Genomic DNA, 17962 nt, shown 5'->3' on the forward strand with positions numbered 1-17962 from the left:
ACATTTACAAAAAGGATGTAAGTTACTAGCCTGAGCCAATGTCCACGATATAGAAGATACATTATTTTCTCAGTTAGGGGAGATTAAAACTGCCAACATGGATGGGTTCCAAATAAATGTTTCATAGGAATGACAAGCAGGATGTTTTTCATTAATTACTTTATTTTCACAGAGTAAAAAAACAGGGTGACATTACAGAGGTGAGCAGAAGAGGTTAGGTAAACCAACATGACCACTTTGAAAATATCCCTTTTTACATGAAAGCGCTACAGTTTTAGCTTGACTGATCGTACCGTGCCAGTTAAGTCCATGTTAAATTTTTATTAATCCTAACCTCTTAAGTCTGTCTAGGGAGTTGTACTACAGTTGCATTTCCTTGATCTGAACTTCTTTACCCAAGAAACACTCAAATTAATACATAGAAATCCATTACCTTTATTTTACATTCATACATCTAAGATTGTACAGTTTAATGCAGTAGAAAAAAAAAGCCTAATCCAAAACTAAATCCAGAAGATTTGAGGTTGAGCGATTATGATTTGCACGGTTTAAGGTTGGTGACAAGCATTTTAGAAAATATACACCCAAACACACACACACACCCCCCCAAAGAAACCTTGGACACGTAACGTCATGAAGCTGTACCTTAACAGGAAGCCTGAACATAAAGGTATCCAGCTACCTGATAGAAAGGCACATTAAGTACACAGTGTATGTACAAACACAATTTTGGACATTTATACAACTTCACTTTAGCTTCTAGAACGACAAACTGTAAACCTTCACTTACCAAAAAAGGAAACTAAAACAAAACCACATCTATACAAATACGTTTGAAGTCAAATATCTTCTTGGTCATACCAAAGCAGAAATGCATATTTCAACATTTAATCATAGATTGGCTCTGCCAGCAGAGAGCAACCTAATAGATATTACACATTGTCACGATATTTATGCAGTTGCCCGGTTCATGAACGTTAACTATTGGCAACAGTAGTAATGAATCATGCATTTCTTCCACTTCAAAGAGCAGCAGTCATTCTCTTCATTTCAGCCACTTAATTTACCAATTAAGTTGTCAAATTTTTTGCACAGTTTTTTCCTCACTTCAAAAGTGGCAACTTTACACGGTATCATATGTAGACAGAAAATGTCTTAAATTCTATATACAGCCAAATCTTCCGTTACCTTAAAATATAGTACCACCCTTCAATCAAAATTTTCAAATACTTTCAGAAAAAGTAAGTTCTTTTATATAAAATACTTCATCCTCAAAAACTGGATTTTTACTCTTTACATTCCATCCTTTAGTCAACAAAATAAAGCTTTATATTAGGTACCTTCAAAGCTTCAAAACACTGCCGGCATAATTATATATTTATATCTATATAGAAACAATAAAGTGACTAAGATACCAGATGTGGTTCTATGTTCACATGTCGAGGAAACCCGTGTACTTGGCACATACTGCCCATGTATCCCATCAAATCAACACAGTGTGGCACTACAGTTTTGGATGATTGTACGCAGTGGGGTCATTGAATGCCGTGGTCAATATGGGCGCCCTCCTTTGCCACTCAGCAGGCCTTAGTCAGGTCTGTGGGCAGCTCTGAGGTGGACATGCGGTACTGGATCTTTGTGTTAGTTATCGCGCCGTGCTTCTGTCGAAGATGCAATCGTAGCTGACTCTTGTGGCGAAAGTGCAAATTGCATTTCTCACACTGAGGAAAAAGATAAAAGCACAACATTAATTTGTATCTATAAGTCTATTGGAGTTGACTATTTTAATTTGAAGGAAAAAAGGTGTGTGTGTGTGTTATGAGGAAGGTCAGGTTAAGGTGTGGACGTGCGTGTGCTCACATGGTAGGGCTTCTCTCCCGTGTGGATGCGCAGGTGGCTCTTCAGCGTCTGCAGGTGACGGAAGCGTGTCCCACAGATCTCACAGGGGTACGGCTTCTCCCCCGTGTGGATCAACACATGAGCCCGGAGGTGAGCGACCTGATAACCACAATGTTTTCATTTAGTAGGCGCCTATCAAAGCAGTTTACAGTAAAAGGGGATTTGAACCCTGCAACCTAATCAAGGTGCTACAGCACACCAACAATAGGTCTAGTAAGTTCAAGACAGTTCCTCCCTCTCTTGCTGTTTGATGACGGTGAGGGGAACTCACCTGTACAAAACGCGCTCCGCACGTTTCGCATTTGTATGGCTTTTCTCCTGAGTGAATACGTGTATGGGTCTTGAGGTTGGCTGGTCTGTTGAACTGAGCACCACAGATGTTACAACGATACGGCTTTTCTCCTGGAACACAAGAAATATACACAAACTTCAAGTAGTGAAACATGAGACAGAGACGGAGTCTTCAAAGGTAAATGAACTGGCCGCTGCCTGGATGTTCCTCCGGTACCTGTGTGAACGGTCTTGTGGCTGGCGAGGTTTCCCTTGTAGCGGAAGGCAGCCTGGCAGCGGTCACACTTGTATGGCTTGTCACTGTGCATCTGGAGCATGTGGCGCTTCAGAGCTTCCTCCTCTGCGTACTTCGAGTCGCATTCGTTACAGAAGAAAGTGCCGTTTTCTGTATGAAGATGAGGAAGGGAAGGAAGAGGGAAAAGAATAAGTCAAAGAATTCAGAGCGGTCTGTGGTATGTGCTCGCCATGGACCACGGGAGACAACACCCCCGTAAATTTAAATCAACCAACCACAGCTGGAGTCGGAGTATTCTGAATGAAGCTCTGCCATCTCCTCGGCCAATCGGGAAGCAGAGGTGTTGGGACACACTTCTGAGTGCAGGGGGGACTGGGAGCCGCAAGAGGAGCACTTTAAGTGGCTCATGTAGAGAGAGGAGTGGCTGTCGGCGCTGCGCTGCGATCCCTCAAGTGCTCTAGAGAGAGAAACAACAAGCGCTTTGTGTAAGACGCCGTTCCACAGGACGGTCTTAAATGCAGCAGGGACAGACACCCAATATGTAGGCCAGCGGATTTGAATAAAACAGCCCCTAGGTTAGTTTGAACACTTAAAGATGCTACTATGGAAAAACAATTAAAACAGTGGAGAGGTTTCTAGTGAAACGGGTCATTGCGCACACACACACACACACACACTTCAATATTCTGTTTTGTAATACTGAAATTCAAAGTTTGAACAGTTCTGCAAGTTGTGTAATGAAAAGAATGTTTGGCACGGTTACAAAGACAACCACAGGATGAACAGGTGTCCCCCGGGAGCTCACCTGTTGATGATGTTGTTGAGGCGGCTGGCCTGAGGAGCGGGCAGGTCCTCTTCGTGCCCGCTGATCTTGGAAGTCTGGGGGTCCAGGTGCTCTGCATCCCCGGGGTGGAGGTATGGAGTCAGACCGAGGCGCTGGGGTGAGAGCAGGCCTTGCTCCTGGAGCCCAGCCCCCTCCTCCTCCTTGGCGCTCTGGTTGAGCACGATGAACTTGTACTTCTTCCAGTTGCGGGCCTTGGGGTCCTGTGTGCTGGGCGGGGCCTGGGCGCGGGTGGCCTGGGAGAGGCCTGCGTTCTTGCTGCTGCTGGACTCCGTGGGGGAGTTGGGCTGGCAGTCGGACTTGAGCGGGCTCTGTGGGCTGCTCATCAGGCCCTTGCGTCCGATGGAGGAGACCCCCAGGGGGTAGTGCCGGTGGCTCATATCCTCCTCCGTCTGGGGCGCGTGCTCCTTCCCCGCCTCCTTCAGCGCCTCGTGGGCCAGACCCAGGAAGCCTTGCTTCCTGGACGCCGCGACCGCCAGCTGGCCGACTGCCTCATGGCTCTCCCTCCGCACCTCCTCCTCCCTGGCCGGCTCCCTGGAAGAGGAGGAGGAGTAGGCGGAGGCGTGGCAGGGTCGGCTGTACTCCACCCTCATGCTGCCTCCGGCGTCTGGGGGGGAACAGTGCTTGTGGTGGATGCTGCTCTTGGAGAGATCGGCGAAAGCGTTTTTGGCATCGGTCAGCTTGCAGAGTGGGAAGGGGAACCCCTGCATGGGGAACTGGCCGTAGAGATGGTAGTTGCTGGGAGTGTTGACACTGTTGAACATGCTGGAGCCGTAGGATCTCCCATCCCGGAAGGGGGCCATACGGCCAGGCAGGCTGTCCACCACGTCCTGGGGGCGGTACGCATGCACATCCTGGGGCAACAGCAAGGGGCTGACCAGGAACTCGTCTCTGGGTAGTTTAGTGGTCGGATCGCTGTGGAGATGGTGAGAGGGTTAGTAACCAGCTACACAGTTTTAACACAGCTGTTTAACTGAAGTCCTACTCTGCTTACCTTGACTTCATGAATCTGTGACAGGTGTCCACAACGTGGTCCATCTGCAGGTAGATGGCGGTGTTCATGATGGCCACGATCAGGCTCTCCTTCAGGGTCAGCCGGGACGTGTACATGAACTCCAACAGGATGGCAAAGCCCTCTGGGTCCACCTTGGGGTCCAAGCTAATGGCGTTAAGGTTGCACTTCAGGGAATCGGTGAAGATTGTGTAAAACAGCCCACTAAAAGAGAGAGTTGAGAGAGAGAGAGAGAGAGAGAGAGAGAGAGAGAGAGAGAGAGAGAGAGAGAGAGAGAGAGAGAGAGAGAGAGAGAGAGGTTGGAAGGAAGGAATATGAATCACTTTCACTGGAAAGCATGGGGAATTATACATTTGAGACCACAGACTTCTGGGACCACGGGCACACACCTGCAAGCCATGAGGACAGTCTTGTGTGCCCTGAACTGCTGCCTGCTGACCAGGATGGTGACGTCCGTCAGGATGTCTCTGCTGCGCAGCCGGTTCAGATTGAGTAGAACGTCACTGGCATGGCGCGTGAACTGTATGCAGCTGTCTGCCGCGCAAGTCATTTTGTCAAGCTCTGTAAGGCGGGAAAAGAATCCATACAAAAATATAATGGTTATTTATTATTTTTTTAACACGTGGTAAAAGTCCGGTGTCAAAACACTTAAGAGGACCGACAAGTTGTTTAATAGTACAGTATTGGCGTGAATGTCCCATAACATTAAGACTAGATTTCAGTGGTGCCCAGTAATTTATTAGGCTATGTATCAAAACTCTCCAACGGGCGGCGCTGTTTATTAAGAAATATGAAACTTGGCGCTTTCCATTCTAGTGGCAAGATGCACTACTGGGTTAACAAAGTTGTAAAACATGACATCGCCCAGAAGAAACATAATTAACAGATTTCCCCCGAAGATAGCCTAACTTTGAAAATTAAGCACATCAAGGAATTTAAAAATCCTAATCTGTGCCTAAATATGATGTAGGCCTTAATTAGCGCGTGATCCCTTTTTTTACCTGGAATATACTGTATGACGAGCATTCCGGCCAAGATCAAAATTAATGTGTTTCCCAGCGTCTTCCCATCGTTTGTTCATTACAGTAGTGTGACATTGAACCAACCCAATTTGGATTAATTTTAAATCCAAATATATGCTTTAACCTATGTATCTTCCATGTAGCCTATACATGCATCTTAATTGTTCGTCCTGTTAGAAGTTAGTCAGAAGTTGAGGTAGGCTATAGCTTTTTTTTATTTTGTATTATGACTTAGTGCCAATAGCCTATAACGACAGTTCCAAAGCAATAACTGATATTCTTTCTTACCATGATTTAAACAGGCCTAATAAACTTAAAACGAAGGTCTTTTTTTCATTAAAACTGCAAGGTCTGCCTTGACAATAAAGCCCGCTCTTCTCCAACCGCAAGATGTCATGGTTTACTTGGCCACGCGTGTTCGGCACATGTTGGAGCGTATGAATATAACTTCACCACCAACACCATCTTCACCGTGGCACAACTAGGCATACAGGTTTAATACACCTTTTGAAATATTTTACATGGATACAGCCTTTTACCACAATTATTAACTAGGCTAATTAAACCTTATACATAGATTACTACATTTACGAAACTGGCTGTAGTCCAGAAAGAACACTATTGCATTACAGGACAATGATTTATGATTGTATCTTTAAATGCCAAGTCTGAAGTTGCAACTGGAAACGTCCGTACTAGTCTGATTTATAAGAAAAGAACATATAATGATAGACTATATAAAGGTAGACTAATGTTTTACAACTGTGCAAAATGTTCAGTGTCCTACGCGATGTTACCATGATAACATTTCGTTTCATCATGTTTTCAAATGTTGCTATTTTAGTCTACTTCTTGTCAGCCAAACGTGTTTGTCAAAATAACAACAACCCATTGAGCCGAACTCAAAACACGATCACAAACTACACTTAAAAGTTGCCTAACCTTTAATTCGATCAATAAACTATTGGCAAGGACAACCGGAGATGCGGTCGCCAAGTTCAATTCATCAACTTTGTGTCCCAAGATCTTCCCTTTCCCAACAGCGGTCTGCGTGCGGATACAAATGTGAGCACTTAAACGCTTCAAAACCAGGGCAGGCAACAATGTTTTTGTCCCTTTCCTTACAAGTGCGTGATGACACAATACAAATATTATATAGACAGCGCGTTGCTGCTCGTCATTGTAAAACCATAACTATCTCAACAAACTAACCTTCTTATAGCTGCCAATAAAACAACAACAACCTGTTATCAAAACAAGACTACCCACTGATTAACAGAACTTCCACATTTATTCCTTCACATGGCAATGACACTTGTGGAAGCGGAGAAATAATCTGCCCAAATCAATGTTCAACTTAAGAGTAAGTAATTTTTGGAGCATAGAAAGCGGCGCAGTGAAACCCTGAGCGTCTTGTTTATTATTAGTAGTCCAGCTCACCCCTCCGCTATTGCTAGCTCTGCTCAACGTAATCTAATTTAACTCCCAACTGCGAGCGGAACACCGCTTAAAACCCCCGGTTTGAAGCGCGCTCACCCAGACCTCTAACAGCGAACCGCCGCTGAGAAAGCCTAACATTAGGTAGAGGATCTGTCAAGAGCACTGTCATAAACCCAGACACGCAGTATTAACGGCTCTCACTGTCTACCAAACACCTAGATAAACATTTTTAAAAACATTCACAGACTGTCAATCCAACCACACCAGCACCGGGAGAGCTGCGGAGCCTACAGCTTCGCGCCATATTTACAGAGGGAAAAAAGGAATTTAAAAAATCACCTGGTAGCGCTTTCCTAGAAACTTCTTGCATCACCACTTCTAAGAACCCCAGTTCTAAGAATCAGACGAGCTCAATTCTCGGAATTTGAGCCTGCGACCATACCATTTTCCGAGGGCTGGGTTGAGCAGGGTTTTTCAAAAAGTTAACATTCCAGCTCTCTCGAATTTTTATTTAAATCTATAGTATACATTACACGTTTATAAACCCTTGTGAAGAAAGTAAAATGTTTACTAAATCTTAAAAAGCACATTATTTTCCACGATTATGGGAGAAATATACTGTGGTGGGAATAGATTCACCCTCTTTTTGGAACCGTCCATTCTAGACAATCACGTGGGCAGACGAGCTGCCTTAACAACCAATACCCTGTGCCGGGGATCCGAGATTCTCAGAACTAATTTACTATTCAATGACATAAGCAACGTATCCATTCGTTGTGTTTCCCCTGTAATAAACTCACTGGCAAAGCCTGCTCACAACACATTACTGGAGCATACTCGGACACGGTTATCCTAGACCTATGTGAAATTATGAATTTTTGTTTCTCCTGCAGAGAAAGGCTCAAATATGCTATTCCACTTTTCTATCTTCATTTCTGTGGATTGCTGGTAAATCATCATGGGTTTGTTTTTGGAAAGGCTCTCTCATCCGAGACTCGATTGGAAACGCAGTAATTTGGCTTTAGTGCCTTTTGTCGGTTTTATGTGATAAAATACACTTCTGGCAGGCTGGACGCCCGCCGCGTGTAGTCTAGCATCTTGACCATTTGAATGCAGTTCAAGAACATGATGCCATTCGCAGTATTGCATTTCTCGAGGCAACTTTACTAAACTAATTAACTCGTCTTAAACCTCTGTGTTTTTGGTGTTCAATCTCGATCAAAATCGGAATATTGCAACCTATGAGGTTACAAAATACAGCTATTGTAGTATGCTATAAAGTAACCTAAAGTAACATATAAAGTAACCGATTTATAGCGAATTGTCGTGGGCCAAAACGTGCTGCCTACAAGGCTGCTTAACTAAATAAAGGTGAACTTAACTAACCTCGTCTTGTATTTCCCGTTCTATAGGTTAGTTCAGTTTTGGGACAACAAGCAGAGGCCTGTGCCGTGGCAGACTTCCACAGCCCAAAGTAGGCTACCGTTTTGAATTCTGACATGTTTTATGTAGCTGTTTCATATGTCAGGTGTCAAGGCCAAGTCCCGGAGCAGCTGTTTGTCACTGGTCCGACGCGAGGCCCTCGCACAACGTCGCACATAATCGGACTGTCCCTTTGAGTGAACGAGAAGTTAAAGTTAACATGTCTATTTTCATTTCAGGCACTGATTAAGATTACATTAACCGCTCCTCAGCATCGATAGCGTACACGGTCTAAACAGATGGGTAGGCTACTCAACATGAACGTAATTTCCAGTAGGCTATTGTAGTCTTAATTTATTTAAAACAATTTGAGCCAATTAATTGACTTTAAACAGTAGCCAGCGTATTTAAGATACAGTGCTTGTTTGTGCGGTTTGGCCTATTACATTGTAAACGGCTTTTCTTTGTGGCGAATTACATTTTTTTGCGTTATAAACAAACCCTGCATGGGCAATAAACAGTCGATCTGAAAAAGGTTTAAAGCACACACGCCATTGTCCTAAATTCTGAGCAATGCTAAGCGTACAATCTTTCCACAAACATAATACCTTTGCAAATTGGGCTACTTTGGGCAGCTCATTTAGTTATAAACATATCCTCCGTTAGACACATTTTGTATGGGGAAGCCTGTGCTTCTGAGTCTGTGAAATGGAGGTGTTATTTCTAAACAAACACTTATTCAAATGTGAAAGATAAAGGCTTAGTGAAATATTTGTAGGCCTACTACACATGACTGAATATTTCGATAAATATTTACATTGATTGACACTAACGCATAGCTCACATTTCCAGTTTGCAAATTCCAACAATAGATGAATACGGTATTAAATGGCAGAGGGTTTATTTTGGATACTCTAACAAACACAAGCTTCTTTAAGTGAGTGTTCATGGATTCTGATCATGACTTGAAGCTGTAGGTGTGAAGGAGTAGGCTATTGTGCTACTTGTTGATGCAAGAGTTTAAATGTTGCCTTTCCAGACTAACTGGCTTGAGTAGTAAAAAAAAAAACAGAGCTCTTTTAACTATAACTTCACCTCAGGTTTCTTGATGTCAGTTGTAAATTGACATTTCACAGTTTTTTTCTTCACTGGCCGCTTGGCACAGTTCTCATTGAATTGAGAGATTAAGAGCAGGAGGAGATGGATGTAATCTTCGTGTTCCTCCTAACAGTTATGCTGCCACGAGGCCCGTCATACTAACCCAGGGGTTGTTTGTGCTGGTTCCAGACCAGGGCCGGGCTGTCCTCTCGCATCCTGTTGGCTCCCTGGTACAGGAGGAACATGTGCTGGGCTGAGGAGACAAATATGGAGACATGAATCTTGGTTGAGAGTTCACCCAAAGCAAAGTGCAGGCCGAGCATTAATCTGGTCTGACACATCGATTTGATGAACCTGGACTTATTAGTCCGTAACTAGTTTTGATGTCTGCAGTATGCATGAACCCGTTTTTGATTTAAGGCTGCACTATCTTTTGATTACATTAATTCTGGATTCAAGTGTTTTAAAATATCAATAAAACGGTCTTCAGAATTTAACCTTTGTGCTGCCTTCGGGTCACATGACCCAAAGGTTCATAATAAATCATCGTTGTGTTACCCAATACAAAAACAAAAAAATATATTAAATTTGTCACAATACGACGGTGGGTCACAATGACTGATGGGTCAGAATGACCCGAAGATAACACAAGGGTTAAATACGTTTTTGTTAGTTTTCTTTATAGTATGTATTTTTTGGGACATAGAGTAATCTAGCAAACTCAATAACGTGTTGTGTGTTAATTACAGTGGTGTGCCTTCAACTGTGTAACAGTCTTGTTCTGCAGGTGAATAACAATGTTGTACCTTCTCCTGTTAGACACACAAGCACGTCTCCCTAAGGTACTGATGTCACTCAAGTCTTTGTGAACTTCTGTACCCAAAACAAAGATGTTTTTTTTTGTTCTTGCTGTTTGAAACAGCTATACCCAATTCTGAGGTAAACGCAGAGGTGAACACCAGTGAAGACAGGAAGGCCTGTTCTATAAATAGTCTGCCTGTGCTCTGCCTCACTCACAATGTGTGGGCTCATCTTTGAGAGCAGAGGTTACACAGGATGTCAGGTGATTAAGAGTGTCTGCTTTTTTCCATCTCTGAAAAACGTGTACAGGCAAGATCTACCAGTACCTGTGGGAATATCGCTTTGCATTGTCTTTAGCCTCCTGTCAAGTGTGTTTCATTACCAGAGCATTGAGACAGTGGAGGGCTCAGTCTGATTCTACTGCGCTCACAAGTGAATGACCTACATACTTTGAAAGCCTTTGGGGAAGATCGTATCAACCCCTGCTCTGACTGACAAGTTTTTACTGTTCCCATTATTTAAATTATCATAGAAAGTGAATGTGGGTTAACAATAGACGACCAGGAAAGGAATATTTTAGGTACACACATCTGAGAAGCATTAACTCAGATGTGTGTAAGAGAGTAACTTTGGTTAAAATTAGTTTTGTAGAAACATTTTAACTTTTGAAATACTTTCACATAAGGTCAATCAGTTTTGACAGATGTTTCTCGTGGAAAATCATTGGCTTCAATTATTGTTTCAATTACAATTTATGCACATTTTATGGTCAGAAATTAACCTGGGTCTTGACTTATATTATAATTTTGAACTGTGGACATATTCATAATATTATTCATTTGGAATAATTATTGACCTTTGACACTTAAACTTCCAACCCCAACCGATGCAAGATGATATTTAAATAAGTTATGTTGAAAGAAAGAAGGTTGTTTGCGAAGTATGTTTGTAAAGTTTAAAAGTTTGAATAGTTTGCTTGAATCAATGTTAGCCATTATTTCAGAAGGAGTTACTGTTTACCTTCCCCACCTTTGTTGAAGAGGCATGTGATTATGTTATAATGTAAACAATTTCTCCCTCCGGAAGATGTGCGCTTTCCTCCGATCCGCAACAATGTCCCAACACCGCACCACAGGTGTTTACAAACCAAGGGGGAAGAATGTCTCCAAAATAATTAAAACGCACGCTTTACAACAATCTTCAATTCAGCCAAAGAAAGACTGTGTTGGGCTCTAAACAAAGAGCAACGTCAACTTTATTTCAATCCACTTGGGGGATGTTTAAAGCGCTCCAGAACTGTTATGCATAATGCACAGCCATAAACCCATCCAGGAGTTTGGAGAGAGATGTGTAATTTACTCAGGCCCCATGCTGGGCCCGGCTACACAAGGATGAGATAATTACTGCAAAACCTTGGCAAACTTTTACTAAACCAATTCCCAACAAAAATAAATGACCCACTTACGGAGGCTGGAGAGTGTGGATCCAACAGAGACCAGCTGATCAATAACCAGCCCCAGCCTCCCATCTCCAGCCCCAGCCTCCCATCTCCAGCCCCAGCCTCCCATCTCCAGCCCCAGCCTCCAATCTCCAGCCCCAGTCTCCTATCCTGTGAAGAGGGATTAACATTTCCCTAAAACCCTGGCTGCCCATGGCTGTTCTATCAACAGTGGGTCAGGTTGATCCTAGTAATATGACCTTGTGTAAAAAAAAAAAAAGTGACTTATCTATGATATCTTCCTCCCATGCACACTCCCCACAAAATTCATCTGGACCTTGTGCTCCTCCTTGGAGGTATTGCTGTATATAGGTTGATTGTATAACTTAGTGGCTCTGACCACATATAATGTAGAACCAGAGACATGAAGCATTCCTCCTCTTTGTCTTACAGAGTTGAGCTTTTCCCTCTTTAAGATGCTGGATGTTTCAGCCTCCACCAGTCAAAGTTGGGGTTGTGATCCAAACCGACAAGTATCAGCAACACGGATTCAGGTGGGAAAACAAAGAGGGGAAAAAAGAGAAAGAACACCATAAATGTTTCACATACTGTGGTAAGATCTGACAGAGTGAAAAACTACCACAGGATCTGTGTGGGTCACAGGATAGAAATGCCCACTGACAAAAGCCTGAGGCCCCGAGGTTGCTTCACTACTTTTTTCTTAATCTGTACACTTTTCTCTCGTTTCTGCCCGTTTCACAGCAAATTTCTGCCAACTTCAGTGTTCACTGTCAGCAAAGAAGTGAACGCAAAGCAGCTCTGGTCTATTGGGCATGATGCAACCAGGCTGTAACCCAAACAGATATGCTGTTAGCTACAACACAGCCAGGACTTCTCAGTTCCTTTCTTTGAAAAAAGAATGGCTTTTGTTGTTAACAAGTTTTTTTTTCTCCTCTCTCTCTCTCTCTCTCTCTCTCTCTCTCTCTCTCTCTCTCTGTCTCTGTCTCTGTCTCTGTCTCTGTCTCTGTCTCTGTCTCTCTCTCTCTCTCTCTCTCTCTCTCTCTCTCTCTCTCTCTCTCTCTCTCTCTCTCTCTCTCTGTCTCTGTCTCTGTCTCTCTCTCTGTCTCTGTCTCTCTGTCTCTCTCTCTCTCTCTCTCTCTCTCTCTCTCTCTCTCTCTCTCTCTCTCTCTCTCTCTCTCTCTCTCTCTCTCTCTCTCTCTCTCTCTCTCTCTCTCTCTCTCTCTCTCTCTCTCTCTCTCTCTCTCTCTCTCTCTCTCTCTCTCTCTCTCTCTCTCTCTCTCTCTCTCTCTCTCTCTCTCTCTCTCTTCTAAACTCATTCTGTCCTGACAGAATACTAACATGCACACCACACTCTCTGGTTTAGGTTAATTTGATCACCTATAGGCTTAGCGGATGCAGTTCTGAGATCATCTTTGAACCTGTTTACTACAGATGCCATTACTTTTGTTGCTAAGCAGTAGTAATTGCTTAGAAATTTCAGTCATTAAGTTATTTTTAGGAGACAGTTTAGAGTTTGATTCAGCCATGAACAAATTACCATCTAACAACATGTTAAGATGATGTTTTAACTTGGATAAAAGAGGAGTCACCTAGCGTGTGAAGACACTGTCTGTGCTCAAGGGGACTTTACTGCATATCCTTGGTGTGGTTTGTCGGGTTTTGTTTAATATCACACATCATTAATTAGATGTGTATTCTACCATCACAGCCTTGGCTTTCTCTCTTTCTGTCTCTCTCTTTCTGTCTCTGTCTCTTTCTTTCTGTATGTCTCTCTCTCTCTCTTTCTTTCTTTCATTCCTGTCTCTCTCATTCCCTCTCTCTCCCCATCTCCCCCTCTCTCTCCCCCCTCTCTCTGTTTCTCCCATTCCTTCTCTCCCCCTGTCTCCCCCCTCTCTCATTCCTTCTCTCTATCCGTCTCCCCCTCTCTCTCTCCCCCCTTTCTCTGTCTCAGACTCTCAGCCCTCACACTACCAGGAGGCTGTGCATGCAGCTAGCCTTGCAGCCTACACTGCTTCCACTCAGCCAGGAAGGTGAGAAGGCCTGTATGCTGACGTTCTTCACCTCTGTGAAGACGCGCCGAGCGCTGGTCTCCATTTAGAAACATCTAGTTTCGTCATTTATTTTCTCACTTCACCCATCACTGTGACTGTCGGGTCAACAAGTATCTCCTTTCTGAACTGACTGATGCTGTACTCCAGCACGGGCAGCCGAAACATGAGCCCTTTGACCTGGTGAACTTTTTAACTTGAGGAATTTTCCATCAGGGCTGTCGGTTACTGCTGTGAAAGAGTACAGCAAACACAGGGAAGGTGTCTATCTTGGGAATCTCAAGCAGCCCTTCTCTACTACTGTTGCCTCTGGGGAACCTGGCGTTGTCGAGGGGGAACCTAGCGTTGTCGAGGGGGAACCTGGCGTTGTCGAGGGGGAACCTGGCGTTGTCGAGGGGGAGACAACGACTTGACCCTGACAGTGACAGCACAGGGGGAGGTATTGGTGAGGCATGTGAGTTATGAAACAACTGCCAATGTTTTTTAAAGCAGAGAAGGAAGTTTGACACACTAAATCAAATTTAACAGATTTTTGTTGTTGTTTATACATTAGTATTCACATTTTTTTGATAAGGGACACAGCTGCTCTCATAAGCCTTCAAGTGATTCAGAAAAGTATGTTTAAATGCCCTGGTGAGCCTTTTCATAATGTTCCTGGCACACTGCTAGCTTGACGCTCCCAAATTCCAGTGTTCAACGTGCTCGCGCTCCGTCGCGACCTTAGCAAAGAGAGCAAAGGAATGAAAACCAGTTCAGTCGAATCAAGGCGTGTGGATACACTCACACTGGCAAAGCTAAGGGAGGCGCTGCGAGGTGGAATGCAGGCAAGCACAGTCAAAACTACATGGAATTTTCCACGCTTCTCACCAGAGGTCCCTTGTCAGTGTGCCATCTAGTGGATGACTATTCAGTTACAAAAGGTGCACATGACGGTGAAACGTTCATGATGTGCTCTCTCTGAAGCCTTTGCGGGCCAAAGGCCATAGAAACAGCATTTCGCACAGCGTGAAAAAACGAACCGTTCAAAGTCTAGAGAGCTAAGCTGCTCTTGTGCTGCTCACGTGCTCAAAGATAATCAGCTGAACTGGCCGAGGATCAGCTGCAGATGAACACATAATTAATACCCCGTACAAATGCCTAGATAAGTGTTTTAAACAAACAAGACATTGTACTCGATGTTTGTTTTGTTTTTTCAAACACTTGACCGGGGTTTCGGGCTAAATGTTCTTCTGAGGTGTGTGTCAGAAACAGTGTAAACAAACAGCTCCAGTTACCCTCCTGTTATCCTCTCTCTCGTCCAATCAGAGCGCTCGCCATAGTTAGTCCCCTTTTGTGTAGTACTGCCCGGCCTGTTGCTCTCAGAGCTGCTTGACAAGCACGGTTCCAGGGTAACGTTGATTTTATTTCGACTTGGGGAGGAAAAAGCTCTAGTTTGGCAACTGCAGATTGGATGCACTTCACTTTTATTAAACGTGTGTAATGAGTTGTTTTAAAATACAAAATAAAAACTCATACGGCATAGCTTTCATACTCAAATCAATTTTAAATCACTTCAACTTCATTCTACCTCAATCATCAGAGGGGAGGTCAACCTGTATAATCAAATGTGATAGATATCACATATATCATCACATGTATATATGATATACACAGAACACACAATCTCTTAGTTGTTGTATTGGCATAGATACAGTACGGAGTGATCAATCTGAAATTGCAAACACTCTTCTGTAATACCACTTTCCTAAAATGTTTGCATTTCATATTCCACTACTCTGTATTCATTTTTTTGTAAAGGTATACTTTTGGACAGAGACAGATGCATAGGAGAGAGAGACAGAGAGAGACAGAGACAGACAGAGACAGACAGAGACAGACAGAGAGAGACAGAGAGAGACAGAGAGAGACAGAGAGAGACAGAGACAGACAGAGAGAGACAGAGAGAGACAGAGAGAGACAGAGAGAGACAGAGACAGACAGAGACAGACAGAGACAGACAGAGAGAGACAGAGAGAGACAGAGAGAGACAGAGAGAGACAGAGAGAGACAGAGAGAGACAGAGAGAGACAGAGGGAGACAGAGAGAGACAGAGGGAGACAGAGAGAGACAGAGAGAGACAGAGGGAGAGAGACGATGGCATGGGGCAGTCTTGAACCTCAGCATCAGGTCCTTAGCCCGTATGGTACGCGCTATCACTGAGCCCCTATGACTTGTGTTCCAACCCAGGCCAACATTCCAAACAATGAAAGAGCTTCAGGTATGACCTTCCACACCCTCTCCCATAACTCTGTGGTCTTGTACTTTTCCTATAATCTGCTCTAGATAAACATTGTGAAATAGGGATCAAATGGATAAATAAGATGGATGTACAAAAGGTCAAAAGTTTTGAATGGATTGATAGTAATAATACAAAATAAAAAAAACATTATTGGGACACAATCTGAGACTAATCTTTCTCTCAGTTCTTCGTTTTCTCTCTTTACGCTCGCTAGATCATCTTTCCTGCTTTATCCACCTGTTGTACCTGAAACAGCTGTTCAGCAACACTGTTACAGAGCTGCATTAGGGTCTGATACCACCACAACACTCACTGGTTTAGTGGCCAGGTCACGCCATCTGAGGGATCTATCCTCTAAAACATCAAAAAAGGCCAAAAGGCCACATGTGTAACACCAAATAGACTCCAGATATCTGGAGAGAAGGACTTCTGTATCACATGCCTTTCCAGCAGCCATTAGTACATGTGTTGGTGCGATTTGAAGCTAGTGTGTTGGTGAGCTTCAGCCCAGGCAGTGGATGCAGGATAATCCAGGGTGACATCGATGCAGGGAGTTTGGCCAGGATGAAAGCACTCCCTCAAAGCCCCAGAAAACAACCTCTCTCTCTGTCTCTCTCTCTCTCTCTCTCTCTCTCTCTCTCTCAGTCTTTCTTTCACTATCTCACTCTCTCTCTCACACTCTTTCTCTCTCACACTCTCTCTCTCATTGTCTCTTTTTACCCTCTCTCTCTGAAAAAAAAAACGGACTTCATTTGGAAGTATTCCAGTTCTGTTTCCATGGACTCAACTATGAAAGAAAAGTATGTTTTATAACATATCAATTTACATGAGTAGTTGGAGTTAAGAAGTTTCATTTGTATATTTTGGGGGAGGATTCCAAAAAGATTGGCGATATAAAATATGGGCCATCATGCATTGCCATCTGCTTGCATATTTCTGAAAGATATGGTGTATTTATTTTGATTAAGCAATGAAAAATCAATATTGTATTTCATCAAATTAAATCATGACCACATTCGTGGACAAATTATATAAAGTGAAAAGAGAACAATATATGATATTTCTTTTTTGCAGAGAAAACTATATCTTGTTACCCATCCCTGTGAGCATATGGCATGTTTATAGTCACAGACATCAGTGTCGACTAGGACTGAATGGATTTTCACACCAACTTCCACAACTTTTAACATCGTTATCAGAGAACTGACCCCTGACAAATATTATTGTAATAACAGTCTCTTAGAATCTGGTAATTTTTTAACCAAGAGTCGCTTATTATTTTTTCAATATTGTACAAATTAGCTGCTGCCAGCATCACCTGCAAGTCCTGATAAGGTTCTGATTACAGCTACTCTCCATGTTGAAGAGTCAATAACAAGGGTTCTCACTCACTGGTTAACAAACCTACCCTTCAGGAGAGAACAAACTAAACAGAACTGTTGAGAGGGGTTTCTAAAAGGACAGACCCCCAAGCTGCCCTCATCAGAGACTAGGTGAAATATTGCTGATAATGACAGGGATAGACTAAATTGAAACCATGCTTGTCCTAGAAATCATGCTTCTTTGTGGCAGTGAATTATTTGGGAGTTATTAGTTTGACTTGAGCAAATAACAACAAAACAATAATCGTGGTTTAGAAAACACCAAGATGAAGACTTACACTTTTATAAATCTTCAAACCTTTCTACTGATGCTCATTTAAGAAGGAATTGTGACATATATATATATTTTTTTGTATTAATTTTAGTATTCAAGAGACAGATTTTTGACTGTGCAATGAGGTGTTTCTGTGTCAAAAGACAGATCAAGTTCTTGTCTCAGAGGAGCCTCCAACGTTTAATATTGTTCACAATTAATTTACTACATTAACATTAATTATATGATACAGTTAATTTAATTTAACAATTCGGCAATCTTTTCTTAGTCGAATAATGCTGTAACACTTACACACCCTCCACATGTCAAGAGAATGTATCTAGCTACACGTTGCAAGAAACATTATTCCTTTTTAATCACAAAGATTCACTTTGTTCACACACTTGAATTGAGCAGAGAAATTATATTTAATTTAAAAAAAATTCTGTTAGAATTACTCTGTAGTTTCACAACATATCTT

At 42.9% G+C, this 17962-nt stretch overlaps 2 protein-coding genes across 5 annotated transcripts in view; one reads left to right on the top strand and one right to left on the bottom strand.

Moving 5' to 3' along the window:
* Positions 1-142: 142 nt before the first annotated feature.
* Positions 143-9489, bottom strand: bcl6aa (BCL6A transcription repressor a). Of its 3 annotated transcripts, none has more exons than XM_084676206.1 (9): positions 9424-9489; positions 4668-4839; positions 4261-4482; positions 3231-4181; positions 2701-2882; positions 2408-2575; positions 2171-2301; positions 1861-1998; positions 143-1721 (listed from the first exon to the last, which is right to left on the bottom strand). In XM_084676206.1, the coding sequence occupies exons 1-9, from the start codon at positions 9473-9475 to the stop codon at positions 1578-1580; spliced, it is 2160 nt and encodes a 719-aa protein (XP_084532332.1). In that variant the 5' UTR covers positions 9476-9489; the 3' UTR covers positions 143-1577. The 3 variants fall into 3 exon arrangements, with proteins under 3 accessions (XP_084532332.1, XP_084532333.1, XP_084532334.1); XM_084676207.1 differs by lacking the exon at positions 9424-9489 and adding an exon at positions 7080-7164; XM_084676208.1 differs by lacking the exon at positions 9424-9489 and adding an exon at positions 5280-7045.
* Positions 7501-17962, top strand: part of lpp (LIM domain containing preferred translocation partner in lipoma) — a 130042-nt gene continuing 119580 nt past the window's right edge. Inside the window, exons 1-4 of one of the 2 annotated variants that reach the window (XM_084676209.1) lie at positions 7501-7688; positions 8153-11855; positions 11953-12053; positions 12850-13550. The gene's annotated coding sequence lies outside the window, so the exon portion shown is untranslated. Of the gene's footprint in view, positions 7689-8152; positions 11856-11952; positions 12054-12849; positions 13551-17962 lie in introns of those variants that run through there. The other variant, XM_084676215.1, reaches the window with a different exon arrangement.

This window comes from Hypomesus nipponensis, chromosome 16 (genome assembly GCF_054491055.1).
Source record: "Hypomesus nipponensis isolate SF chromosome 16, ASM5449105v1, whole genome shotgun sequence".
In the NCBI taxonomy this organism is placed as follows: domain Eukaryota; kingdom Metazoa; phylum Chordata; class Actinopteri; order Osmeriformes; family Osmeridae; genus Hypomesus; species Hypomesus nipponensis.

What these genes read in the sequence shown, in the direction of transcription:
- bcl6aa (XM_084676206.1), bottom strand. Translation starts at nt 9,475, where the DNA reads ATGCGAGAGGACAGCCCGGCCCTGGTCTGGAACCAGCACAAACAACCC. An exon ending in ACTGTCCTCATGGCTTGCAG is followed by an intron (nt 4,483 to 4,667) that starts GTGTGTGCCCGT and finishes TCTCTCTTTTAG; the next exon opens with TGGGCTGTTTTACACAATCT. An exon ending in ATACTCCGACTCCAGCTGTG is followed by an intron (nt 2,576 to 2,700) that starts GTTGGTTGATTT and finishes ATCTTCATACAG; the next exon opens with AAAACGGCACTTTCTTCTGT.